We start from the raw sequence: 26164 nt of genomic DNA on the forward strand, positions 1-26164 counted from the left end.
ATGTGTGTGTGTGTGTGTGGATGGATGTGTATTTACACGTAGAGGGGTTGTGTGTATGTGTGCGTTTTTATTTTTGTCTGCATTTATCTGAGTATCAAATATATGTCTACATATTTCTAAGTATTGTTTCATGGCTAGAAACAGCTTTAAGTCAGTATAATTTGTTGTTTGCTACTGTGTCAGCATAGAAGAGAATGAATCTGTATGTACAGAATTTGTCTTCCAAGACATATAATGTATTTTTTTAGCAGTAGGGTACAAAAGTACCCTAGGATTACGCTCTTTAAAAAGGCTCTGTAACTGTATGTTTCTTTGTGGTGTTGCTTGCTCATGTGTTGTATGTATGAATAAATTTAAATGAAGTGTTTATCAGAATGTAAGGACTCATTCAGAAGCACAAATTTAAAGACAAGCACTGTTCAAAGGCAATGTCAATTTATTTTGGGAATACAATTGTATTGCACTGAATAAAGGTAATATCATCTATCCCAAGTGTTTAGTTCTTGGTATTCTTAGCAGTACTCATTCAGTCAAAATATTCTGAAGCCTTATCCTATGGAAGTTCAGTAACTTCACCTTGAATAGCCCTATTGGAATTTGAAACAGATTTATGGCAGAAACTTATGTTTCAAACAGCTGTCATGCAAAACTGTTTAGAAAACCCCTGAAAGTCCAGTGAACTCAGAAGTCCATTGTGCATGTTGTTTTGACTTTTATTTAATGAAGAGAATACTAAATACATTCTTCCAGGAAAACCTCTAATGTAGTTCTTTAACATAAATCCATAGCTAAAATAAACTGATGCACTTGGTCAGTGTGCCTTTTAACACAGGGCTTAAGGACTTCAAATTTATAGCTCGCCTTTCCTGTGGAATTACAAATAGTTTGATATCATACGTCAATGGAGGCATAAAAGTCACAGAAAACAAACCAGGATTTGGACAAGGATCAGAGAGTGAGAGAAAGAGTCAGAATGAGAGCATCTGTCTTATGGTCTTGGATTTGATTTAAAAAAGTTAAAATTCTGTCAGTGTAATCTCTCCAAAATAAAGTTAGGCAATGCAAGTTTGTTTCCTGGCAACGGCTCTGTTTCCACTATCCGGCATATGGGACACAGAGGGTGGGTCCAGGCTGCCTGGGGAGAAGTAGAGCAAACTGTTCCCCCTGCTGCCTTCCAGCGCTGGGGCATTTCCCCCATGTTGGGGATGCTCGTTTCTGATCCACCCTGGCCTTTTCCTATCTCATATCATCTCCCTCTCTTAGGGAAATAACGGGAAAGGCCTTGGCTTAGTAAAAATGAGATGGAGCCTATTGTGCAAAGGGTAACAGCATTCAGATTACATGTACCAATTTTTATACTATGTGTTTAAATATTATCATTTGAAAAATGGTTTATGTGAATGATTTTGCTATTTTTGATGGGTTTGTATGGCAGTGTCGACTCCAAGTGGAAAAATAGGTGGTCTGGAATGAAGAGTATCTTGAGTGAAGCAGTAAAAGGAAGTGTGGGAAGGTGTAGATATTTCATACTCCTTAATGGGTGGGTGATATGATAGTACATGTAAGTCAGAGGTGTGATCATGTCAGGTATAAGTAAAACAACCTCAGAAAGTCCAATTTTGAGTAGAAGATGCACTGAAAGAAAAAAAACAACCCACTCTTATTTTGAAAAAATCACATACTATTGAGTTGCTAATGCTCCATGTGACAGTGGATAAATACAAACATTTTGATCTGCCAGCGCAGTTTATCACAATAATACTGGTAGTTTAACAGGAACTCACCTCAGCCATGCTTTGATTTCTTTAAAAACTGTAAAGTTTCATTAAAATACTCCTTTTTTTCTTTTCTATTTTCTGTTCCTTTCTAAATAAGAACTTCTCTGCAGCTACTTTGCAAATACCAGTTAAATCATGAGTTTTAATGTAGTATTCAGAGAGCTTTTTTTTGAATAAACAGCATTTTATTAATTGTTTTCCATTTTTTTTTCTTCTGCCTCTCATTTCAGAACGGTTTGATCACCACTGTCCCTGGGTAGGCAACTGTGTGGGGAAAAGAAACTACAGATTTTTTTATATGTTTATTTTATCTCTGTCCTTTCTGACAGTCTTTATATTTGCATTCGTTATCACCCACGTCATCCTTCGTAAGTATGCTGATGAAATCAGATTACGTATGTAGCCATTTGCTTGAGTTTTTTAAGTTAATATTTTGATCATTCAGGGTTTATTTCTTTATTATTTGTTTATTTGCCTTTTCTCTGAAGCTTCACAATCCCCAGTGAGTCCCATTCTGGTCTATAGTAGGCCCCATTCATAGTAATCATTGACCTAGGAGTGGCTTTAACTTAATACAGGGTTAATTTTTTTAATTTTTTTTTGTCCTTTTATGGATGATTTATTGGAAAAGCATCACACATACTGTATGTCTAAGTATACAGGTAGTATCATTTACCCAAAGAACTGTTGTGTGCTTTTTTTAACTGTAAGCATGGGTCACTTGCCATCCAGGCAAACAGGTAAATTACTAGGAAATAGGTTGGAGCTATACTTTTGGTTGTTTGCCATTTAATTTACATTGTTCTCTACCTTATTTTTAACACACGTTATTTTCATTTGCATAGACATTCTGAGAATAACCAATTCATAATGGAGTAAATCAGATAAATATTCAGGAGTTTGAAGTTGATTTTTATTTGTGTTCTGGATTGTGTTTGAGGTCAGAACTCTTTTGGGTATTGTCTTTTTTTTTTCCACACCTCTAACAAATTTTGCTGGCTCCTATATGATGATGATCTCATTTATGGTGACAGGCTGTATGACTTGTCTTTAAAGATTTTTTGTATGTTGGGGTTTTTTAACCCACTATCATAGGAAACTTAGGAATGTTTTATTTTTTTTCACTAATTATGTAGGATATTGCCTTGAAAAGTATGTCTTTAACCATTTTGGAAATGTGATCTTTTTATTTCTTTGTATTCTGTATTACAACACAAACCTGGAAGAAATAATAATTTTGGTATTTAACGCATTTATAAAGCTAAGTTGACAATGGTAATATTAGAGAATGTTTTCCTGAAAAAAATGTGTTAGATTGTGCTCTTCTAAATTGCTTACAATGTGCTGGGAAAAGCTGTATTTTAAAAAGCAGAACTCGTACTTTTATTTGTTCTTTAGAAAAGAATGATAAGAGGACTGAGCAACTCCCTTATAGCTCAGAAATCTAGCTCATAGGCTAGAACTGGTGTGCCTAATTTTGAGGGAGTTTGAATAAACAAGTTGTTCTCACTAACAGATACAGCATTTCTAATACCAGTTGTTTAAAAAGGGAAAAGTAGTTGTTGGAAAAAGAACACTTGCCATTAATACTTAAATTCTTGACATTTATCTGGGCATACACACAGATATACATATATACACACATTTTATATACATATATACATACATACTTTTTACATTAAGAAGAAGGAAGCGTGTTTTTTTCTGCCATCTTACTTTGCTAGAGTTCAGTAATTGAAAACATTACTAGTCTGACAATGTAAAGCTACTTTTGACACTAGCCTATCTTCATTTCACAAGGACTGCAGTGCTTTTCTCTTTAGTTTTCAGCATATGAATTACCAATATTATGTCAATATTTCATGTACTCTATGTCAGGTAGGTTTATCTAGTGGATTTTAACTTTACAGTGTCCATTTCTAACTCTAAGTATGATTTAGACAAAGAGCAGAGTAATTAATTGTGCCTCTCTGTGGTTGAGAAACACTTCAGCATTGTGTAGGTGTTACAGATAATGTATAGTAAATGTTAAATGCTAAACTGTCTACCACCTGCAAAATATTCTTGCTATGGAGGTTTATCTACCTTGGATGAGACAGGGAAAAACATCCTTAAGTTCCAAAGTTTGGTTAGTCCTCAAAGGCAATGGGAGCAGGTATGAAATGCAATTAGTTCCTCGATGTTTATTTGCTACACTGGGGCTTCAAGCCCAGCTTTCAGATTTGTCTTCTGTAATCTTGGCAGTGTCCAAAAAAGAGTTCTTTACAAATAAAGTTTTCTTATCACATTGATCACTCCACTCTGTGCCTACCGTGCTTCTAGAAGTCCTCATATCTACCTTTCTAATAGTTACCGCTCAACTATTTGTGTTCTGTTTTGCAGCCCTGTAGTTGTTCAGCTGATGCTAACCATTTAGCAGGATTCTCAGTTACTTAATCTGAACCTTTGCACTTGGCATAGACTGCTTTTTGCTACTGTGTCTGAAGAAAGTCTCAGTTATTAGACCTGGAACTGTGACCTTTCTGCAGTGTTTCAAAGTCATACATGTGTATTTTCGTAAGACCTGACAAAATTATTTTATTTTAATGCCCCTTGATTTAGACAGATTTTGAAATTTGTATATTTTTCTAATACATCTCACAAGCTGGCATTTTATAATTTTTGGGAGGCCTAAGTGGTGATATGAGATACATCTTAACTTCTGAGGCATACATTGGAAATTTGCTCTTGCTAGGATTAAGAGTGTGTGTACATAATATCTTTGAAGATCATAAAACTCATTTTAAATATCAAAGGTATTGTCTTGCAAGACTTTCTTCCGTCTCATGAAGCTGAATGCATTTTCAGTAGTAATAGTGTCTTTGTTCAGAGTTACTCGTCTCTGTTTGAGGCACCAGTATTTCAACAGTTTGTTGCAGTGAAGAACCCTCCCCTTCTGATGTTTTGGTCGCACTGCTTAGAGGAGTGTGACCAGCAGTAGGGTATAGAGGTCACACCTACCTGCTGCCATTGCCATTAAGGAACCTAAAAAATAGTAGAGGAGGTAGGGGAAGTTCCATTAGTTCTGTACCTTGAGAATAAGAATCAGTTATGAGAATCTGAAAAGTCTCAGAAATACAAGGTAAGTAACTTTCCTTTTGTAATGACAAACAGTAAATTGACCAGATAGGTCTAGAGAATATTTTTTTATTCTTATAAAGACAAGATTCTTCTCTCCATATAAGTCTTCAGATTAATTTAGCTAAGTGGAAAATCTTTCTGCGGGAGGACTTTCAACCTGATGGATTTAAATCAGTTACATTAGACGGTAAAATTCAAACTATGTGCCTACAGTGTGTCACATTAAGTTAATTTCTACCGAAGATTCATTTGCTGCAACCAGGAAATTGTCAAATCACCCTTTTTGACTACTGTCTCATGGTTATGGAACCCAAGTGCTTCTGCACTCTGCATGCTTTGCATCTCTAGTTGAATAGCTCATGCTTCTCTTGAGCTTTTTTGTGTTTTATTTGCCAAGAGGCAACAGTAACCTATTAGAAAAATCTTCTGCGTAGGTGCATAGGAGCAGGATTATAGTCAAGAAAACTCTGCTTCCAAAACAAAGGATGGAAAGTTGAAAAATCTGAGTTTATAGGATAAATTTTCCAAGTCAAAAAGTTACTTTGAAAAACAGTATTTCAAAATAAAACAGGAGGTTATAATTTTTTGTTTCCATATTAGGTCTGAAAAGAACAAGAATAATCGGAAATCTTGTTCATGGGAAAGCATGCATCAATGTGGTATGACTGAGCAAATATCCTGCAGATGTTAAACCTTATAACTTACCCAGGTTTTTTTCAATGTTGTTGCTGCTGTGCAGCGTATTCTCCTATTCATATTAGTAAATCTATTCTATGATTATTTGATTATCTTCAAATATTAATTGTTTTAACTATATGAAAACAGCCTGTAGCCAATTTCTTAGCTGGTAATTTTGGGTTCTATTTCTACAGGTTCTCAACAAACAGGGTTCCTCAATGCCCTGAAGGACAGTCCTGCAAGATATCCTTTCACTGAAACAAATTGTTGATTTTGTTGCAAAATAACATCTGAGATGTGGTTTTACTTTTTTTTTTTTTTTTTTTCTATTGTTGGATATGTGCTTTGGGACTTTATCAGTTAATGACTTCATCACTTCCTGCACAATAGGATTTCTTGCCACGTGTTGGAGGTAGGAAAGAGACTATAGCCCGGAGTGGTTTTTATTCATCTTTTGCAGAGCAGTACTCTTGACAAAGATCTGTATTTTCCATATGTGATGAAATATGCTTCGTATTTTGTGGTGAATTTCATAAATATATCTTACACTATGCCCGTGCTGTGGTTTCACTTAAAATAATCAATAATTCTCCTGCTTTTACATCCGAAAGTATCCACAATGGCTGATTCTTTTCAGGATAGAAAAAGTAGATTTTGGAACAACTGAAACCATATGCTGTCCTCAAAGAGTTCAATTCCTGAAACTATTCTTGTGTTTTTAGAGTAGTCATTTTCAAATATTAACTTCTGTTAAGCTACAGAGCAGTATGTAACTTGCGTACACAGGGACTATTATTGTTGTTCAGCCTGGAGAAAACAAGACTCTGGGGAGATCATTGTGGTCTGTCACTATATAAAGAAGTCTCATAAGAAAAACAGAAAGACTTTTTACCAGGGCCTGTAGTGACAGGACAAGAGGCAATGGTTTTTAACTGAAAGAGGGTAGGTTTAGATTGGCCATAACGAAGACGGTTTTTACAATAAAGGTTGTAAGACACGGGAACAGGTTCCCTGGAGATGTCGTGGGTACTCCATCCCTGGAAGTGTTCAAGGCTGGGTTGAATGGGGTTTTGAGCAACCTGGTCTAGTGGAAGGTGTCCCTGCCAATGGCAGAGGGGTTGGAACTGCATGATCTTTAAGGTCCCTTCCAACCCAAGCCTTTCTGTGGTTCTGTTTTGTAAATGCTCCATGTACTATTTGTCTCTTCATGAGAGCTTTCTGTGTATTTTCTATTCAGTGAGAATGGAGTCAGAAAGCAGCTAACATAATGAAAAAATGGGAAGCTACATAACTACTGGTTAATTTCTTTCTTACATTTCTGTACAGACCATAAGCTTCCTGTTCCTTATGTATATATTTTGAATTGTTTGTGTCTGGATAAACAGTTTGCACTTCTCACAAAGATACTATAAAAAGAATTCTTTCCCTTTTGTCCGTTGTGCCTCACAGAGTTTGCTTTTCCACAGAAGAGTAGGAAGAGTCCTTCAAAGTTGTGCATAGAGACCTCCCTTTCCAGATAGTTTTCCCAAGTGTCAAATTATGCAGATAGAATTTTTTTGTGTTTTTATTCATCAGGTAGAGTCACTGAGCTGTAAACTCCCTTTTTAAACAAAGCCATTATTCAGATTTTTTTGTACAAATAATTTTACAAATCACAAACTTTTCTAAATAGCATAACCATAGCTTCCAATAAAAATAATTACAATCAATTCTTACAAAAGATGATTCTTTCAAACTATTTCCAAAGTGAGAATAGCTTTCAGTTTTCCTTAAATCAAAATGTGATCACTTATGCACTTGAGGATTTTTTGTACAGGAGCAATGGGCTATTAATTCATAATTTGTGTTCAGAGATGTGCTGCTTTGAATGGCTCAGTAGCGCATCTTCCAGAAATGTCTGATTTGATAGTGATATGTTAGACAATTTAATAGCTTGGTTACAATTAACAACAGTAAAAAATTAAATTGTCCAAATACTATTGGGAATGCTGCTTTGAAGCCAGTCAATTCAGGCACAGAGAACATTGCTATTTCTATCTTGCTAACAACCCTGTGTGAGATATCATATTATGCTAGAAAGATAATTATACTATAATATGCTAGTAAGCTATACTTTATGTTGAGAATATATTGGTTTTTTGTGTTTCTCTTTAATTAATGGACTCAGGTTTAATTAATGGAGTCATGTTAATTTAACATAAACCACACCTGCTGTTCTAGAAGTCTTTTTGGATCTCGGTGTGGGAAACTGAAAAATGTCCCTTCGGGTAGTGAACTGAAAGAGGTTTTGAACTGAAAGAAATTCCCTTTTTTGTCAGTAGGAATTACTGTGGGGAGGAGAAATACACTTTTCAGTACCTTTTTGAGTGTAATTGTGGTGAGGAACATCCTATAAGTGGTGTGTTCTCCCTCTATGTATATATAATATATAATGGCCAGTCTTCGCAAACGAAGATTTTGGGAAAGGTCTTTTACCTTTCCAGCCTGCGCAATGGATTTTTTAAGTGAGACACAGCATGCGCTGTACTGAGCCCGCCCTTTAATCCTAAGGTTCATCTGCCGGGGCCAAGCAAGCTTGGACAATGGCAGTGAAGTCCTCAGGACGTAGGTTTGTTTAGAGTGACCTTCTCATAGATGGATGGCCTCACAGGGCTAACGAGCTCCATCTGCCCGGGGGACTGGGAATTGAACCTGGGTCACAGCAGTGAGAGTCCCACATGCTAACCACTAGGCCACCAGGGGTCCCGTTCTCCCTCTAAGGTTCTTATTATCTGACCAGGTCAATCTTCCTCCTGGTGTGTAGATTCTATCCAACACTGCTTGTCTACAGCCTTCTGTACTGTTTCTATCCTCTCAAAGCCCAGTTTGTATTGTGCGTAATATTTTGGCCTGTTTCCTTCTTTTATACGTTCTGGAACCCTCTGCCAACAGTCTACTTCCTTATCCATTCTTCCTTGTAGTCCTCGCTTTAGCTGTGGCCATTTAACAGTCAGCTGAGTCAGAGTTCCTGTCCTGTGTTGGTTTGACTTCACATAGTTTGAGGAGGAGATGAGAGGGAAAGAGCAGTGAACATGCTGCTCAGGAATGAACTTTGGTCATCCTACTGCTTTTGGAGAAAATTTGCTCGAATGCAAAATGTCTCTCTTCTGGCTTTAAACCACTCTGATTGGAATAAGTTGTAGGGAAAGTTACACCAGCACTTCAGGTGTTTCCCAGTTCATTAGGGGAGAGCAACTCTGCAATACAAAACTCTATGCTGTTAACTAATATTAGGATTTTTCATTGCAAACACGTCCATCCATGCATTTTCCAGTCTGTGTCTCTGTGTAATGGTGAGGAGCTGTCATATTTCTCTTCCACTGATACGTTCAGGATATTTATTCTGTGTTTTAAGGCTATGGCCTTGTTCTGGAAAATTTTGAGTTGACATTGTCTTGGAAAGTGACTATACTAAAGGTTGATATGGTTAATATACAGATTATTTTTATCCTCTTCCCATCGTGTTGTTCCTACTGATTCATTTGATCTATATCTCTGGGAACCAAAGCTCCTTCTGCTGTTGATTTATGTTCCCTAAAAAAAAAAACCTGAAAACCTATTGAAGTGTTGTAGAAAATAGCATTCTCAAAGCAGATGTATTTTGAGTTCATGGCTATTTTGTGTAAATAAAAATATATATAAATAAATAACTATAGCAGGAAGCTTTCTATAGAAAGTTCCTCTTTATGTTTGCTTATATCAAGTTTAGAAGCAACTTTATTGTCTTATTGCTGAGACAATGATTCCTTTAGAGTTAAGGGAATTATATAAACTCTAGTTAGTAAGCAGTGTTGAATGCTGACTGATTTTCCTAGTATACCAATCTCACTTTTAAAGCCTAGCTACTTCTTTATGGGTATAACATTTGGGTTATACAGTTTATAATGAGTGAAAATACAGGTAGTTTGAAAAGTTGTAGTGATGCACACAAATGTGCACGTGCACACCTTTGCTGCTCTCTTGAGGTGAGAGTGTTCTTGCTGTACATGTACCTGTGCCGCTCCCTTTAACTCACAAGTGAGAACACCCCTAGAGCTCTCATACATGTATCTTGAGTGCAAGTCCCTATAAATTGCACCTCATACTGACAGTCTGCTGTTTGGATGCTGACTACTCGCTGTTTGACAGGGATGGTGCTATGTCTGGGCTCGACAGATTCCAGCAGATTTACCTGTGGCTGTACCAAACCAAGTTTTGACTGCTGTTGTTCCCACTTCTGTGGGAACAGAAGTTATCTTTCTGCCATTTTTTGTGATTTGCTTATAAATCAGACTGATGTCTTCATTAAAAAGTCTACTAGTAATTCCTCAACTAGTGTTTAATAGCAGCAGCACAGTGAGCTGGGAGTTGATAGGCTTCCTCTTTAACATAAGTTTTGGGCGAATGCTGCTGAGTTTTGAATATTCAATGCCACCCCACCTATTTAGACTCGCAGGTTTAACAAAAGTTGCTTTCCAGGCCATTTGCCAAAGCTGGGCCACTCAGGCATCCCCCCAGTCGTAACATAGAATATATTCAGTTATTAGGGGCACTTGAAAGAGCAAGTGAACTTTATATTTTATTTGGACTAGTGCACTTCAATGCTAGTGTTAGGATGCCTATCAGCATCTTAACTTCAGTAGCAGAAGAAAAACAGGAGAGTCTAGCAGTTAGAACATATGACTGAGATGCAGTTTACTCGGTTGTTGTTGCCATACGTATGAACAGAGATCTAGAACCCTTAGTCCTGGCTCAAGACACATACTGTGCAATATGTATTTGTACAAACATATCTGTTCAGTTTTTGGTGTTCAGCTAGCCTTGGGTTACTTCTCGTCTTTGATCTTCTCCTCACCCCATCAAAACCTGTACTGTTACTTATCAATTTACCTGTCTTAATACAAGTGTGATGACTTAAAGGATGAACATGAAAATTTGAATTTCAGGAATTAAGATCAGTAGTTTCTAGCCTTTTTCAATTTGCAAACCCTTAAATATTTGCTGGTGTACTATTCAGTGGTCTATACAATAAAGCCTACTGGCAATAGTCTTGCTTTTCTGAGTTTAATTTTTGCTGACCCCTTTGAAGTACCCCAGAGATCTAAAGGGACTTGTGGATTACCTGGAATTTTGTAATTTTTAACTACTTTTTATTGGATTTTTTTCCATTTGCATATATTTCCTTGACTTTCAATTACTGTCCTGGAAGCTGTGGTGTGTTTTTTCTCAGTATGGTCCATTGTTGGCCTCTCAGGTTTTCATACATATTTGATCAGCTCCAATCAAACAACAAATGAAGATGTAAGTTTGTAGTTTATTTCTACATATGTTTCTAAATAGTAGCGAGGAGGTTTTTCTCAAGTCACACCTGTCTGCATCATTTTGTGAATACCTCATTAGGAAAGAAGACAGTAAGATGGTTGTGCTTGATTCGAAAGATCAGATGAAATCTTTTTGCCTGTATTTGTTGTGGCTTGAAAATATGCTGGTTTATATACATAGTATGTCCATTATGGTTTATGCATACAGGACCTCAAATAGGAAAATATAGAATAGAGGATACAAAGAAACAAATATATTTTATACAGTAAGGAATTAATAAATACTTTTCAGTATTTCATTGAGAGTTCTAAATATTATTTGACTCAAAAATTGATTACTGTGAAAATTAAAAAGTGTGTTGAATTCTCTAAACAAAAATTTCACCCTTTATTTTATTTTACCTTTGAAATTTTTTTGCTAGTCTGAGGTCTAAAACCTTTGGCACGGAGTATATGAAGGTCAACATTCTCATTTCTACAGTTTTCTATTTTGCACATAGGTTTCCACTGTTTTGGTGTGGAATTATGTTTAACTGTGTGTGAAGTCTTCATGTGTCCTCCCCTAACTAAAAGGAGAAACACAAAATGAATGAAAGGAGAAAATTAAATTAGCTAGGGAGCTAATGGTATAGAAAGCTTGTTGGAAATTTAGTAAGTGATCTAACAAAGTACTGCAAACTTTAAGTAACTTTACTGTAATTTTATGTTGTACCTTTTTCATAGGTATTTGGCAGATATAAAAGTAGCATCTTTGAGACTGTCAAACACATGTTTTGTCATTGTTTAAGGTCACTGTTAAAATAGTAAACTTTACAATCAATACCAATCAACCACAAAAAAACTTCCCAGGCAAGCTCAGAAGGAATTGTGCCTCAGCATCAAGTATCAGAGCAAGTAGCCTGACTTGGAAGAAAGCTACATTGTTAGTAAGACAGATGAGATACTCTGGTATTCCTCAATTATTAAGTTTAGGCCAACATTCTCTCTACGTGAACTTGTTCTGCTTCCGCTATCCCCACTTCCCTCAAATAAATGTCTCTTTTGGATTGTTGAAAGACAGATAGCAGTGACCTGCAGCAGTGAAACATGTCTGAATTTCAAGTAAACTGTTCAGTAATTCAGTTTAAAACTTACATCCCCAATTGAATACAGCAAGACGTTTTACTCAGGCCCTCAAGTATCTCACAAACAGAAAAGCTAACTAGCTAAGGAAAAATGTAATATGCAGTAAAAGGTAGTAACAGCTGCAGATACTTCACAATATTTTAGAGCCATTTGTGAACTGTAGGGAAGATAATGTCATGTGATATGCTGTATTATTTGTAAAATTAAACTTAGACCAATAGGTTTAGATGATGAAATTCTTACTGTGAATATATTGATTCCTTGAAATTTTGGGTTGTCTAAATCTATGGAGGTAAAGCATGGGCTCACTTTTAAGATCTTAGGATCCAGCCTTGCGTAACAGCCCAAAGCTCTAAGCTGTTTGGAAGCGTCATCATGGGTTTTCTGTGGTCTGCTTCTGCAAGTAGCATGTTGCTGCTTTGGTAATCCTTAATTTGTCCCAGCCATTTTCTATATTGTTTTACATGAGATGTGTATTGTTCATATCTCTTCAGATTAAAGGATCATGGTCAAACAAAAGAGGTAAAGAAAACTATAATCCCTACAGTTATGGCAACATCTTTACTAATTGCTGTGCTGCACTCTGTGGGCCCCTCTCTCCAAGGTAAGAGTATCAAAAGCATTGTTAACATAAATAGAGCCACCTGACTATTGATGAAAGAATTATTCTTTGCGATTGCGTAAGTTGACTCAATAAAAGTAAAGTTTTGTATTAGTGTCCATTAGGAGCTTTAATTAGGTTTTTCTTCAGTAGTAAAGAGATAAATTGGTAAATTGTGGTTAAACTAAATTAGTGATCAGATGCTCTAAAATATAGGTAAGATTGACATCTGAAATGAAAATAAACTTATTTGTTGTTTGAACTTTTGCCATTGCAGTTAATAACTTACAGCAGTGGAAGATTGCTAGTAGTTAGCCATTGCATAAAGGGCAACTTGAAATTTTATTATCATCATCATCATCTAACATATCTAACAAATGTTTCATGAGTTTAGGAGGGTTTATGAACCTTTAATCTACAGCAGCTTGATAATTGTTCATTTTTTACCTATTTTATTTAAATGAACAGTATTTTTTTTATTACTATTAAGATATATACATTAAGCTGAATTTGGTGGTCTTACACCAAAGCAATTCAAAAGAAAGCACAGTGGATTAAGTTTTGCTGCATACATTTTCACTTTTGAAATCCAAAATGTTTTGTATATGTAAGGTTGGAGATGTTTTTTTCAGCTTGAACAAAATGTAGGACAGAGCTGAGAGTAGAGAAATAAAACTGCCAGCTGAAAAGACTTCATTCTTTTCTTATTCCAGTGCTCAGTGATTACATAGTTCATGAACTACATATACAGTTTCACTGTAGAGACTAGCTGAGATCTTGTAGATTATTTTTGTGGCATACTCATCAATGGATATGTTTTGCTTTGTCTGGAATTATGTAGTGATGAATCTGAACTATCAAGAAGGAAGAAAGTAAATTGCTCTATGGTCCAATGGCCAAGGTGTTTAGTTGGAAGTGGGATTTTCTGCCTTCGCTGTCAGGAATATCAGAGGTGGTTCTTCTATGAGCAGTCAAAGGTCAACAGGAGAGACTGATGTCTTTTCCTAAATTAGAGACAACTGGGTAATGATTTCCACATACTGGGTTAACACTGGTGAGAAGGAGTAGCCCTATCTCTGCTTCCTACCTGTGTGGATGTTGCCTGAAGCCAGCCCTTTAATTTTGCCATTTTTCTTTTCATAAAAGTATGTGACATAAAAGCTTACTGGCACACTTCAAATTATTTTGACTCCAAATGGAAATCTTTATTAAAACTACATCATACTTCTCAGTATTTGAAATAGCATCTTAGGCTGATACAAGTAGCAGCACACAATTAGACCAGACTGGCATTGACTCCTGTGTTTTAACAGAGTTTGTACATTTTTTCCTATTCCATGCAGCAACATTACTTATTTAGGTGTCGAAATAGATGTAGAAATTCTTCAGGGAGATAAATTTTTCCCCTTGGTCATAAAATACTGACTGTAAAATGTAAATTATATCCTTGCTTTTTTTACTTTTAATCTCAACTGTGTCCCAAAATAAGTGTGTCCCCAAGCTGTGTCCCCAAGTCACTAAATATTAATTTTTCCCTTAAATTCTGTAAAAGTGGCTTACCAGCAATTACAGCTTAAAATTCAAAATGTTCAAGTGCCTTTGAGAGTGCAATGCAGGGAGAGAGGATCTGTAAATAATCAAAACTTTTCTCACTTCTGTTAAAGATGGTTTCTCATTTTTAAATGTATGCTAGCAAATTCAGAATGCATTTTACATGTCCTCAACAATTACTTTCAAATCTTAATTGATCCATAGCTGTCAGCATAGGTCTAATCAGTCTTCTGATATAATAAATCATATAACATTTTTAAGCATCTTTAGTCTTTAACAAGAGTAGATTATTCCATTCTATTAATTTTTTTTAAATCTTATGTAGATTTTTACTTATTTTTAGTAATTTCTTCACAAAGCATTTTCTTAGATGCAAATAAGCAACTTTATGAGTGCATCACTTTGGTAAGCACAGGGGAGTATTATAAGCGGTGTTAAGTAGCTGTCATGAAAAGCCTGGCGAGTAAGTTTTCTGTCTGAACAAAAGTTCATCTTTCTTTCTTTCTTGCTAAATTTTGTGACTAAGTAGTTTTAATTTAGATGTGAAAACTGGCAAAAAAACCAACCTTCAGAAGAGATGCTGAATCAAAGTGCCCTAGTGAGTTTTGTAATTTGTTTTCACATCTGTGGTTTAAAATTCTTTGGTTTTGTGATATCTGCTGGTAAGCTTGTAAATCTACTGTCTGTGATAAAAATCCAGAAAAGTAGTAGTATGTATGACTGTGTGATAGACAGTAGCATAAGGAACAAGTACCTTACTGATGAGTACAAATGAAGTCTTGTACTGCAGTTGAGTAAAAGAGGACATTCTTTTTATTGAGAGGAAGTAGTTATTGACCAGAAATATTTCTAACACTTTTTCTTTATTGTGATTATTCTGTAGCTTAATTGACAGAAGAGGATTTATACAACCAGATACACCGCAATTAGCAGGACCATCAAATGGCATTACTATGTATGGGGCCACACAATCTCAGAGCAACATGGTAGGAATCATCCCATAGTGTTGTTCATCAAGATTCCTGTGAATGTTTTCCTTCTCCACTTTCATGTGAACTAATCAAGTAATAACTAACTGGATACAGCTGACACACTGGGTGGAATGACTTGTTTATTAACAGTAAAGAAAAAAACCAAAACCCAAGGCTCTTTTTAATATATATTTCACACAGTGTAATAGTTATGGCTCACGGATTCTAAAAAAAAAAAAAAGGCTTTTCTACCCTTGATTTGCTGAATATACTGGCATTTTGACTTTTACTGTTGACACCTGCTGTGTTTTCAACTGGAATATTCAAGTATCATGGACTTGCTCTGGTTCGTCATTTTCCAGCTAATTGTTATTTTATATGGCACTTCCTTCATACTCTATTTCCTTCCTTGCTTGTACACTGCGGTTTTGCATAGACCAATGTATTTAAAAAAGCAAAGATGAACAAAGAGAAGTTTCTAGGGGAGAAGTATTTTGAAGAAAGAGCAGGAGGACACTGAACTTGCAATGAACAAAAAATGGATTGTTACAACAAAAGCTTTTAAACACCTTTGAAACTGTGCCAATAGTTTTTACTTTGTTTTTTGCTGGTAGCATTGGCTATCATAATGGAAGATAGGATTTCCAGTGCCAAGAAGAAGAGAATAACTGGAAAGATCTTTTTCCAAAGGCTTGCATATGTGCCTATTTCTGAACTGTTATCCACATATCTTCATATAATGTGGGTTCTAAGACTTTGTCCAAGAAGTCATGAGTTATGGACACCCTCCCTCTGCCAAAAAATGAGGGAGCCACAAGGCCTTCTGACATAATTCAGCCTTTCTTTTGAACAAAAGAAGAAAAGACTCTCTCTTCTCAGCCAGATTAGTTTTCGTGTCACTGATAAACTCGTGTAAAAATTTCGGTTTAGTTCCTAAGCTGGTTTTACGTATTATTTTGAGGATTAAATAGATTTGTTAGTCTTCTTAATAAGAAAATGTATTAGAGGCACAGTGTTAAGTCTGAATCTTCTGTGAGGTGCAGTTGAGCAGAACAAGGTAATGCTCCATGCAGATTATCAAAATAATATAACTCTGAAGAGAGAAAAGGGTGTTAAAAAAAAAAAAAGAGAAAGCAAACCTTAGAAATGGGCTGAGGTCTTTCAGGGATTACCCAAACTTTCTGACTGTGTCAAGGCTTCTTATTTGTGAGGATCGTAAACCCACAGTATGTCCCTGGCATTAAATTACCTTATCATTATGAGGATTATACTTGCATTATAAGAAGACATTATCATTATTCCTAGATATTAATGAGAAAATTTTGTGCTAGTTTGATAGAAAATTGACTAAGTTTGTCTCTAGGAATGGAGAAATCTGTTATGGTATTACTTTAAGTCAAACAGGTAGCTGTTACGATTTTTAAGTGTAATACTGGTAATTACGCAAATTCTTCGAGGACTTGAACTTCTTATGTCCTAGAACACCACACCACATGAGCTGAGAAAGGCTTAGTTCTTAAACAGTTATCAAAGTCACTAGGAAATGTCCAGATTTCATTCCTGAAAATGATCTCTTAGAAAAAGCTTGAAAAATGTAATATGTCAAGTTTGGTTTGGAGGAATATCTTTTACGACTGTAATGCTATTTTTCTCATTATTCCTGGTCTGTATCCAAGACCAGTTGGTTTCTGGTGGCCTCTGGCTATAAGGATTAAAATTTCTCCCTTCAGTTTTGTTGCAAACTGTTAAAGACAGGCTTAGTTTACCAGTCTCTCTAACACTGTTTTCTCTTCCCTATTGAAGGGGATGTGTCTGGTACTGCCGCTTGTATTATTACGATTTTAGATAAGAACAGACAAAGTAAAATTCCTTGCCTTGAAAGGGCATGTGTAGATCATAGTCTTAGACTATAAATACTGTTTAAATGGCAGAGGTTTAGCCATTTATACATCTTCAGAGATATTTACACTATTTTAGCAAGCTTAACGCTTTTGCATACAAGAAATAATTTACTAGAAATCTGTGAAGTGTGTTTCAGTACACCTTTATGGTGTGTGTCCAGTTTTATTCCGGAATGCATTGCATCTTCTTGTCTCAACATTGAATCCTAATGTCTAGATGTTATGCTGCTTAATCCACATAGCGTGCTAAAATGTCTATCCTGCCCATTGATATTAAATAAAGATTTTAATGAGCATGTTCTCTCACAATTGTCTTCTCTTATTCCTTCCCTCTTTCATTTCCTTCTCTTCCCTCAAATCTTTTACTCAGTGACTTGTGTCTTTCTAAATAGAATTATTGTGCCTCACCCAACTAGCCTCTTATCCCTCTTTAAATCTCTCTGAGTTGCTTAGTATTATATTCTCTTTTCATGTATTTTAATGAATCTTTTAGCATAGCATCATTTTTGCATTTAAGCTCAACATAAATATCAGGTTAAGTGTAAAGTTGCCAGACGCTTGTTTTCAGTGCAATATATTATCTCTTATTCAGTATACCATTTGTGGGGCACTATTTTTGTATTTAACAGCTTTTGTGGTAATTTTGCCTCTGAGACTTTGAATATTTCATATAGGATCTACCCTACTCGTGATAGTGACCCAGTTTGTCACAATCTCAAAAAGTCAAGGTTATTGCTACAATCAGTGCTTGATAAACCCATACTGTGATTTTATTTTTTATAGATCTTTATAGAAGAGATTTTTCTCATGTTCTGTCCTTAATATCTCCCTTATTTTACTAAAAGCTGAAGTTGTATTTACTTTTATGAAGACTGGAAGCACATATAATTATTATTTTGCCAGTATGTTCCAAGTGTTTTTAATTTCTTTTCCAATATAATTTGAAATTAATCTGGTAAATTGATTAGCCAACTTCTTAATATCCTTATCCACATGACAAGCATGGTCACTTGGAGCTCATAATTCATACATCTGGTTATTTCCAAAGTATTTCCCTATTGCATTTTACTGCTGATTATTTTCGCAACCTTGTCATTAATTGGATTGCCCAAGTATATCTCTTATTCTTAAGAATTTCTTTTTGTGTGAAGCACAGTATCTCATCCATTATGAAATAAGAATTTTCTCTGTAATTTATTCTTTCTCTTTCATTTTAAAGTTTATTTTGTGTTCTGAAAAAAGGTCTAATTTCACCATAAACCCTCAAGCTACCATTACTTAGGTCTGCACTGTTGTAGTACTTAGCTTTCCCTTAAAAGCCTGAGCTGATCCTTGGGGTTTGATACAGGGTATTTTATTCTTTAGTATTCCATTAAGAGGAAACACAGACTATCTCACTCCATGCATTTTTTTTTTTTTGTGAGGAATTAGTTTGGTTTATATTTACTATGAAGTGTCTAGGAGTTCTCTAATGCTTTATAAACTGATAGACTTTGCTACTATCTGACTTTGTGTCAGGACAGGTTTATTTCCTTGTCTTTAAGAAATTCGCTTGTACTCCTGCATTCCTAGGCATCTCTTCTTCAGTGCTTAGGTAGTTCCTTGTGTGCCAAATTCCCTTATTTCTAGTTCTCTGTTTCCTTTCCTGGATGCAAATTCTTTAAAGTGTTTTCTTACTTATATGTACCACTAAAAATTGTAGGAGCCATAGTGCATGTGCAACATTTGTTACCAGTGAGATGTGCAGGAAAGTCCTCTCCCAGGTGTTCACATAAGTATTTCTATTACTCATTTGGAAACAAATCCAGCTGCGCCAGGCAACAGTAACTCTGACAGTCCTGGTGTACTTTTTCCTTTGATTTTCATATTTTCATTGTTAGCAGTAAGTATTTCTATTATGACAGTAATAGGATCGGCAAGGACAGGAGTCCCATTTTGCTGGGAGTGTTTCCTTGTATATTTACTGATGTCCTTCCCAAATGCCTGAAACAGAAGTCAACATCACTACAGTCAAGGTTTTTCATTAAAGCATTTTACTTCACGTTTAAAATGGGTTAAGGGCACATGCAAGTAAATCAACTTCAGCATTTTGCCTTGGGTTGGGATATGTTTTAGGAGCAATTCTTTTGATAGTGCATGTTCACTGCAATTTTATTCATATCCTGGAGCAGTGTCAGAGCACATGAACTAGATTTATTTTACCTCATAGATCTGCTCCTTGTGCACTGTACTACTTGATAGTGGAGCCATTCACTTGGTGGGGTTTGTGGCTCAGTTCTTGCACAGTATCCACAGTACATTGATTTTGATTGTGAAATCCTGCACCTGTTGGGAACAGTTATACAGCTCCATCCCTCCACTTTTTACCTATCTACTGTATCCACCTAGTATGGTATTTCAGCATCCTTCCTGTTACTTCATAGCGCTATCAGCCTCCTTTGAACTTCTTGTTGTTTGTACTTTATTCAGAGATGCTGAGATAATTCAACCTCCTTTTCTCCATCTTCTGAGAATTGTAACAATTCTTGAATGTTACTAGAGTTTAGAAAATTTTTAACAAAGTTTATTTAAAATTTAAACTAAATGATTTCTGATTATTTAGAAATAAACACACTTACAAATGTGAAAAATCTATTGCCATGTACAACAACTATGTTACCAAGTATTTTCTGTGTAGCTTAGAAAAAAACAGATTTTCTTCAGGAAAAAAATTTTGTTTCCTTAGTTGTTTGTATTTATTATTTGTGAAATAAACACAGAATTCTAGGTTTTGTCTAATTTGCTTTAATTTGTGCCTTTTTATGTGAAAATAAATACAGAGATGGCTAAAAATTTCTATGCATGCATGTAGCTGAACTTCTGTACTGGTAGAACTTACTGGACTTACCTTCAGAATCTGCTGTTCCTCTTGAAACAGTGAAAAATAAAGTCAGGTCTGAAGTAAGAAGGTACTGAGGGAATAGTTTTGACAGACTTTTAGTTATTTAGATTTCAGTTCTTGGGTTTCTTTTTGTTATAGTCATAGGCTTTTTTATTTCATTTGAAATTCTGGTGTTGAATAATTCATGTGATTAGTAACAGTTAAGGCTTCTGGCCCTAAATTTCATTCAGTCAAGAGTGAAATATGGAATCAAGGAAAACCTACCATGCCAGCCCTATAAACAAATCTGATTTCCTTGTTTAGGTATGTGTTGGCTGTTTAGACTCGAGAATAGTCTACCTGTATATTGTGTGTTTTTATCAGATATTTTTGAGGGCTTCATTGAGCACATATACTTTTTCTAGTTTAAACGCTGCCGTAGTTCTCTTTCGAAAGCTGTTTACAGCCTGTATTTTCCCAAAGATTTCATACTGCTCACCGTTAAACAGAACAAGAAAAGGAAAACCTGAAATGTATTTAAATGAAAAGAGAGGCTTTAGGGAAATGACAAGTACATGAAAAATGAAGAAGAGAAATACAGCACCTGAAGAAGTTTATAACACTATTTAATGCAACTTTATGAGGCTACTTTTTCTTTTCCAGTATTGATTCAGTTGAAATGCAGTAGAGTTCTGTAAGAAAATGAATTCAGACTATACAATGAGTTCAAGTAAATTACCTTCAGCTAATTTAGAATAGTGTACTTGTATTACTTGTATTGCCTGGAACACATTAATGATTGCCTTTTGAAGATCAGAGCTGAAAGTTTACTAAAGCAATAAGTCAGTGCTAATGTTATTTGTTTTCAGTGTACCCCAGTGGTTATAGGCATTTGTTTGTTATTTAACTTGTGCTTTGGCTGCTGCTTTTCAGAGAGGATAGGTTTTGTTGGTCTTTTTGAAGTTTGAAAATTCAGTTAACATATTTTTGAGGTCTGCATAGTAAGGTTAGTTGAAGGGGCTATAGTTTAATTGAAGTAAGCAGGTGTGAATAACAGAATATTGATCAAGAATGAGTTATTCACACTGAATTACTAATTGAAAACATGACTTTAAAAGATGCTGACAGTTTTCTTCTTAGTAACTTAAGAAAGGTTTCAGCTTTAAGCCTGTGAGTAATCCCCCTGAAATTATAGGGGACCACTTCAATTGTTTGGCTGGGGCTGTTTGTCATTTTGTGGGGGGGAAATTGCTTACAATTTATATAACTCAGTTCATGTAATAGGAAGTCTTTCTGAAAGCAGAAGTGTTGGAAATATGTAATTGAGTAAGGATTGGACTTCTGCCTATCAAAAAGTAGTTGGTGTGGAAGTCCTAAACCACTTAGACATCTTTTAAATACTACCTATCTACTATGACAAGTACTCTGCCTGCACACTTTCTGAGTGTAACTGGAGAACCTGAAAATACTAGAGGTATTTTCATTATACAGTAAAGGAAGAAAAAGTCATTCCATAAGTTTCCTTTGGGTGTATCACAGTGGCTTATTAAACTCAAGGGACATTTTAGGGAATTGCTATGATGTTAGTAGCAATGGTTATGATCGTAATATTGGAAAAGATAATGGATTTGTATCATCTAGTGATTTGATATAGATCAAAGAACTTAGTCATAAAGCAGAACATACTGCCTTAACAGAATTCTTGAAATAACAAGAGTGAATAGGCATGTCTTACCTCTGGACGTATCTTTTATTTTGCTTGCTTGCTTCCAAATGTTCTTCATTGCATTGGATTTATAGTTGTATTCATTGATTGTAGTCTTTTTCTTACACAGCAGAACAGTACTTATGGCAAATGAATCTAACAAGATTTTGAAAATCTGCAGGTGTTATAACTGATCTGGCTAGGAATTAAATATATTTTTTCCTTGGAAGCTCTCAAAATCATGCCAATTTGTGTTAAAGAAAATTTGGCAGTAGGTGTACTACCCACTTAGCTAGCTGGACATTACTGAAACACCTACCTGTCTTGTCATCTCAAGGAATAAGTGATAATTTTGTATAAACAGGAATAGGTGTAGAGCCAAAAGCATTTCTGGTAATAGTCACTCCAGCTTAACTGAATTTATATAATGCTGAATTTTGCTTGTTTTTGAGACAGTACTTGCCAGAAAACTTTTGTTTTATACATTGATTGTTCACATTGTCAAGATTAGTCAAGAAACTGCCTAAAAAAATCATTCAGGTTGATCTCAAATTGATGCATCTGCAGTGCTGCCTGATTTTCACACATCCGCTAGAATATAGAGTATAGTGTAGTATATTCTGTAGAATGTATATATCATGTATTAAAAAATAATGTAAGGAAAAATTTTTACTTATAAGGGCTGTATTGCCAACTATATTTTTATAAAATCACCTGCGTCAAAGGAATTCTTGTTTTGGAAACCTTCTATAGTAGCTTAATTCCTGCATGTGAAGACCAGTTAAAAGAAGACAATTGCCTAGTGTTTTTGAACTTAAAGATGCTTATATCTATTTTAAAGACTACCGAAGCCCTTAAGTGAACACTGTAAATGTTTTCATAATTTACTTTGATAATAATTCAAAGCATTGGCTCAGTTACGCATGCCTTTCTTTTTCTTCCTGGGCAGCATGCAATGGGATTTTTGGGAGGCTAACTGTGGAATGATACTAATGGCTTTCTTTTTTTCTCTTCACATCCCATTCTTTTCCATACCTTTTTGTCCATATTCTCCCTTTTTTTTCTCTGTTTTGTTTGCGTTGTATGATTTTCACACCCTTCCATTCTACAGTGTGACCAAGATCAGTGCATTCAGAGCACCAAATTCGTTTTGCAGGCTGCTGCCACCCCTCTACTACAGAGTGAGCCAAGCATAACTAGTGAAGAGCTACCTTTACCAGGAAAGACTTCTATCAGTGGGCCTTGTGCAGCTCTAACTCTAGGGCAACCGACACCACCATCTTCTATGCCAAATCTCACGTCAGATTCAGGTTTGACAGACATCATACCATTAAAAGAGGAACACGAAGGTCATCAATTTCTCACTCCTGAAGAAGCTCCATCACCCCCTGGGATGCTGCCAAGTGGAAGTCCTATTACACACAGCCATACAATGCACGTCCTGAGTCTAGCCAGCCAGGATTCATTGCATGAAGACTCAGTACGTGGTCTCGTGAAGCTTAGCTCAGTTTGAACAGCTTTTTTGAACATCGCACCATTTCCTGGTGTCTATACAAATCTCTACTTAACAGGAATGACACTTCAGTACCCGCTGTAAGACTTCATAACACACCTATAATGGAAACTATATCGCATAGTGGAGTCTACTAAAAAAACAAGTTATTTTTCAATGGAGCTGTGGCATTTTTTTGAACAGGTTGCTAATGGTTGTGCTTTGATGGTGACTGCATTTTATTTTTAAATAAAACCAGAAAAGGTCAATAATCTTGTTTCCTGAAGCTTTGGTACACCAAGTTGGAAGTCTGCCTGTAACAAACACCATGTACAGTACAAAAGAGAGAGATTATTGGATGTAAGTGTCATGCTCTGTGTTCTATGCTCTTGTAATACACACTTGTTAAGGCTTACCACACCTGTGGCCAGAATGATCTGCACTTACATGTTATGCTACCAATATTTGAGAATAGAAAATTACCATTCCATTTGTTAATAAAAAAAAAAAAAGACTGCAGATGTGGATTTGCATGCCACGCTACAGTATGTGTTACAGTGGTGTTGGTATTAAGAGAAAGTGCTGCTTTTTTATTTGTGACTTTCAAAGTGCTGTTTCATTTAAAGACAGTACAATAAACAAATTAATGGACTATATTTTTTCAATTTATTAAATTTTATTTTAAATTAATTAGTGGTGCCTAGAAGGTGACAAATTACTGATTTGATCATGTTGCATATCATTTAACCTTCTGTTTAAGTGTTTAGAGTGAGGTATTGTGTTGTGCCATACCACAAAATTCTTCCACTCCCTGATGTGATACAGTTACCTGTGGACCTCCAATAAAATTACATCCTCTATTTTGTGGACATGTGTACAATTATCCTTACACAGTTTTGGTGGGGAAAGAGGGGGAAAGCATGACTTGGTAACACAGTTTGTAAAGATTTGACTGGAATATATGTACATAATGGAACTAGTGCTATGGAGGAATAGCTGGTTATGATTAGGATGGCTTCACCATTTTTTATGGCTTTGTTTGAGATGTGTATTTGCTCCCATAAGAGGTCCTTATTTGGAAACAGTAGAATTACCTTCTGCTTGCACTGTAATTTTATGTTCCTTATCATATGGCTAAAGGGTGAGGGGCTTAAGATTCAAGACAGAGAGCTTAGTGAAGTAATCTTAAATGATTAACATAGTCAGTAGCTGTCCCCAGCCATCATCCTTCATTTGTATTTGTCCTTTGATATTTTAAATGGAAATCTTGATTTCATAGAATTCTTCTGTCCTTTTTGTTTGTTTGTTTAAGTAAAGCACAACTAAAAGGTTAAAGAGATTTTTATAAGTATTTTTCATGACAGCTGAAGAGAACCTTAGTTAAGCTGAGAAACTGTAATAGCTTTAATACTGTATTTACCTGCTTTTCAGAGTGTGGAACCTGGATTCTTCTTTTCTAAGGACAGACTAAGTGCAGAATGTGTTTTATCTGATGTTTTATCATGAAAGCCATAGTTAAGAGAAGTACCACCAGTTAAGAAATGTAGCAGTTCTGTATTGTTGACTGTGGTCATTCACCGACACTAAGTTAAAATCTTTTTTTCTTTTTTACTTTCATTGTTGAAATTGAGAACAATCAGCCTGCAGAAAATCAGTCACCTGTGCTATTGAAGGTTCAGACAAGATACTGACAAATCCCCTACTCCTCTAAGATTTCGTAAGCAACCTGTTTCTATAATTGATGATGCTAGCTTTGACCTAATTCAGTGCGTAGAATATAGCAATGGTTTCTGTCTGTAGGTGCCATAATGGGTCTAACAAAGAACCTCTGGCAGTCAAACCTGTCCCAGTCATTTGAGCCACCAAAGAAGCTCTGGCAGACAAGTCTGTCCCAGCTGCTGTAACTACCCTCCCAGCATTTTCCAGAAGCTGGGACAGTCTTGAATTCTTTCCACCAGCCAAACTGTAGTGACTGACATGTCCCACTTGGCTGATCTCCCAATAAGCCACAAGTATCAGCACTTACTTCTGTATCTGCTCTTGAAGAAGAGTCAGTGATACTGATGATCTTGATTTCATCTTTCTCTAGTACAGCTTCACGTGTATGAAGCTGTGAACATCTGCATTAAAGCAGGTAATGGATTGAGGGCTGGAGATACTGGTCTCATAGACCTGGGTAAAGAATCCCAGCTTTTGAGTTTGTAGTCCAGTACTTGATGAATAATTATCTCATAATTATTCTTTGTCTGTGGGTAGTTAACTGTGGGTGCATTACTCACTACAGAGAAGGGCAAGTCAAATATTTTTAATGTGGTATCAAAACTTTCCAGTTGTACAAGTAATGATGAGGATGACTATTTTAAGGAAATTGTTCTTTTTAAGTCTCCCTGAAATAGACGGGGGATTTTATGTTTCCAAGAATACCAGCTTCGTGACAACATTTATATGTCATTGCCACTAGGGAGTAGTGCAGAAGGCTCTGTGCACAATAAAATTTGTGTCAGTTTTAACATGAAAGGGAAGGGAGTGGGACAGGATTAGAGTCTTTATGCTGTTTGCCGGGTGCTCATGCTTTCTACTATCATTTTCTGAACTTTCTGTTTTGTTTATAAGTGAGGTGTAAGAATTACCAAACAAATTGGAAACAGATGTGTTAGTTTAAATATGTGCTAGTTATGTACTTGTTCAGGTGACTTTCTTTTAGTTTTTAAGATAATGGTCTTATTTTCTAAACATGCTGCCTATGTTTTTAAGTTTGGTGCTTGAAAAGGCACTTAATACCTTGAATTCGTTTATATATTTATATCACCCTTATTTTAGGTCTCTTTTCCTCTCCATCTGTCTCTTTTAAATGGTGACATCTCTAACCTTCCTGACACGCCTGCCTTGCGAGGACATCTGCTGGAAGGTTTCGGAACTAAGTACTAACCCAGGCGGAGTGGTAATTGCAGTCTTTGATTGACAGCAGCCAGTGATTTAGCAGCAGGCTGATCAAAGAGGTGCCTCTGACAGGGGTTTTAGTCCCTTCCCCTCACCTCCATCA

General features: G+C 35.8%; 1 protein-coding gene across 4 annotated transcripts in view; it reads left to right on the forward strand.

The window, feature by feature from the left end:
* Window positions 1-24004, forward strand: part of ZDHHC14 (zinc finger DHHC-type containing 14) — a 97511-nt gene extending 73507 nt beyond the window's left edge. For 2 of the 4 annotated variants that reach the window (XM_027688994.1, XM_027689004.1), the window contains exons 4-9: window positions 2009-2146; window positions 5771-5819; window positions 10793-10895; window positions 12535-12644; window positions 15076-15178; window positions 22786-24004. In XM_027688994.1, the coding sequence (XP_027544795.1) occupies window positions 2009-2146; window positions 5771-5819; window positions 10793-10895; window positions 12535-12644; window positions 15076-15178; window positions 22786-23142 (860 nt within the window). In that variant the 3' untranslated portion in view covers window positions 23143-24004. Of the gene's footprint in view, window positions 1-2008; window positions 2147-5770; window positions 5820-10792; window positions 10896-12534; window positions 12645-15075; window positions 15179-22740 lie in introns of all 4 variants that reach the window. The other 2 variants (XM_027688976.1, XM_027688985.1) reach the window with 1 other exon arrangement.
* Window positions 24005-26164: the final 2160 nt, after the last annotated feature.

Source organism: Neopelma chrysocephalum, unplaced genomic scaffold, assembly GCF_003984885.1.
Source record: "Neopelma chrysocephalum unplaced genomic scaffold, ASM398488v2 Primary Assembly neopelma1_23, whole genome shotgun sequence".
Classification (NCBI taxonomy): domain Eukaryota; kingdom Metazoa; phylum Chordata; class Aves; order Passeriformes; family Pipridae; genus Neopelma; species Neopelma chrysocephalum.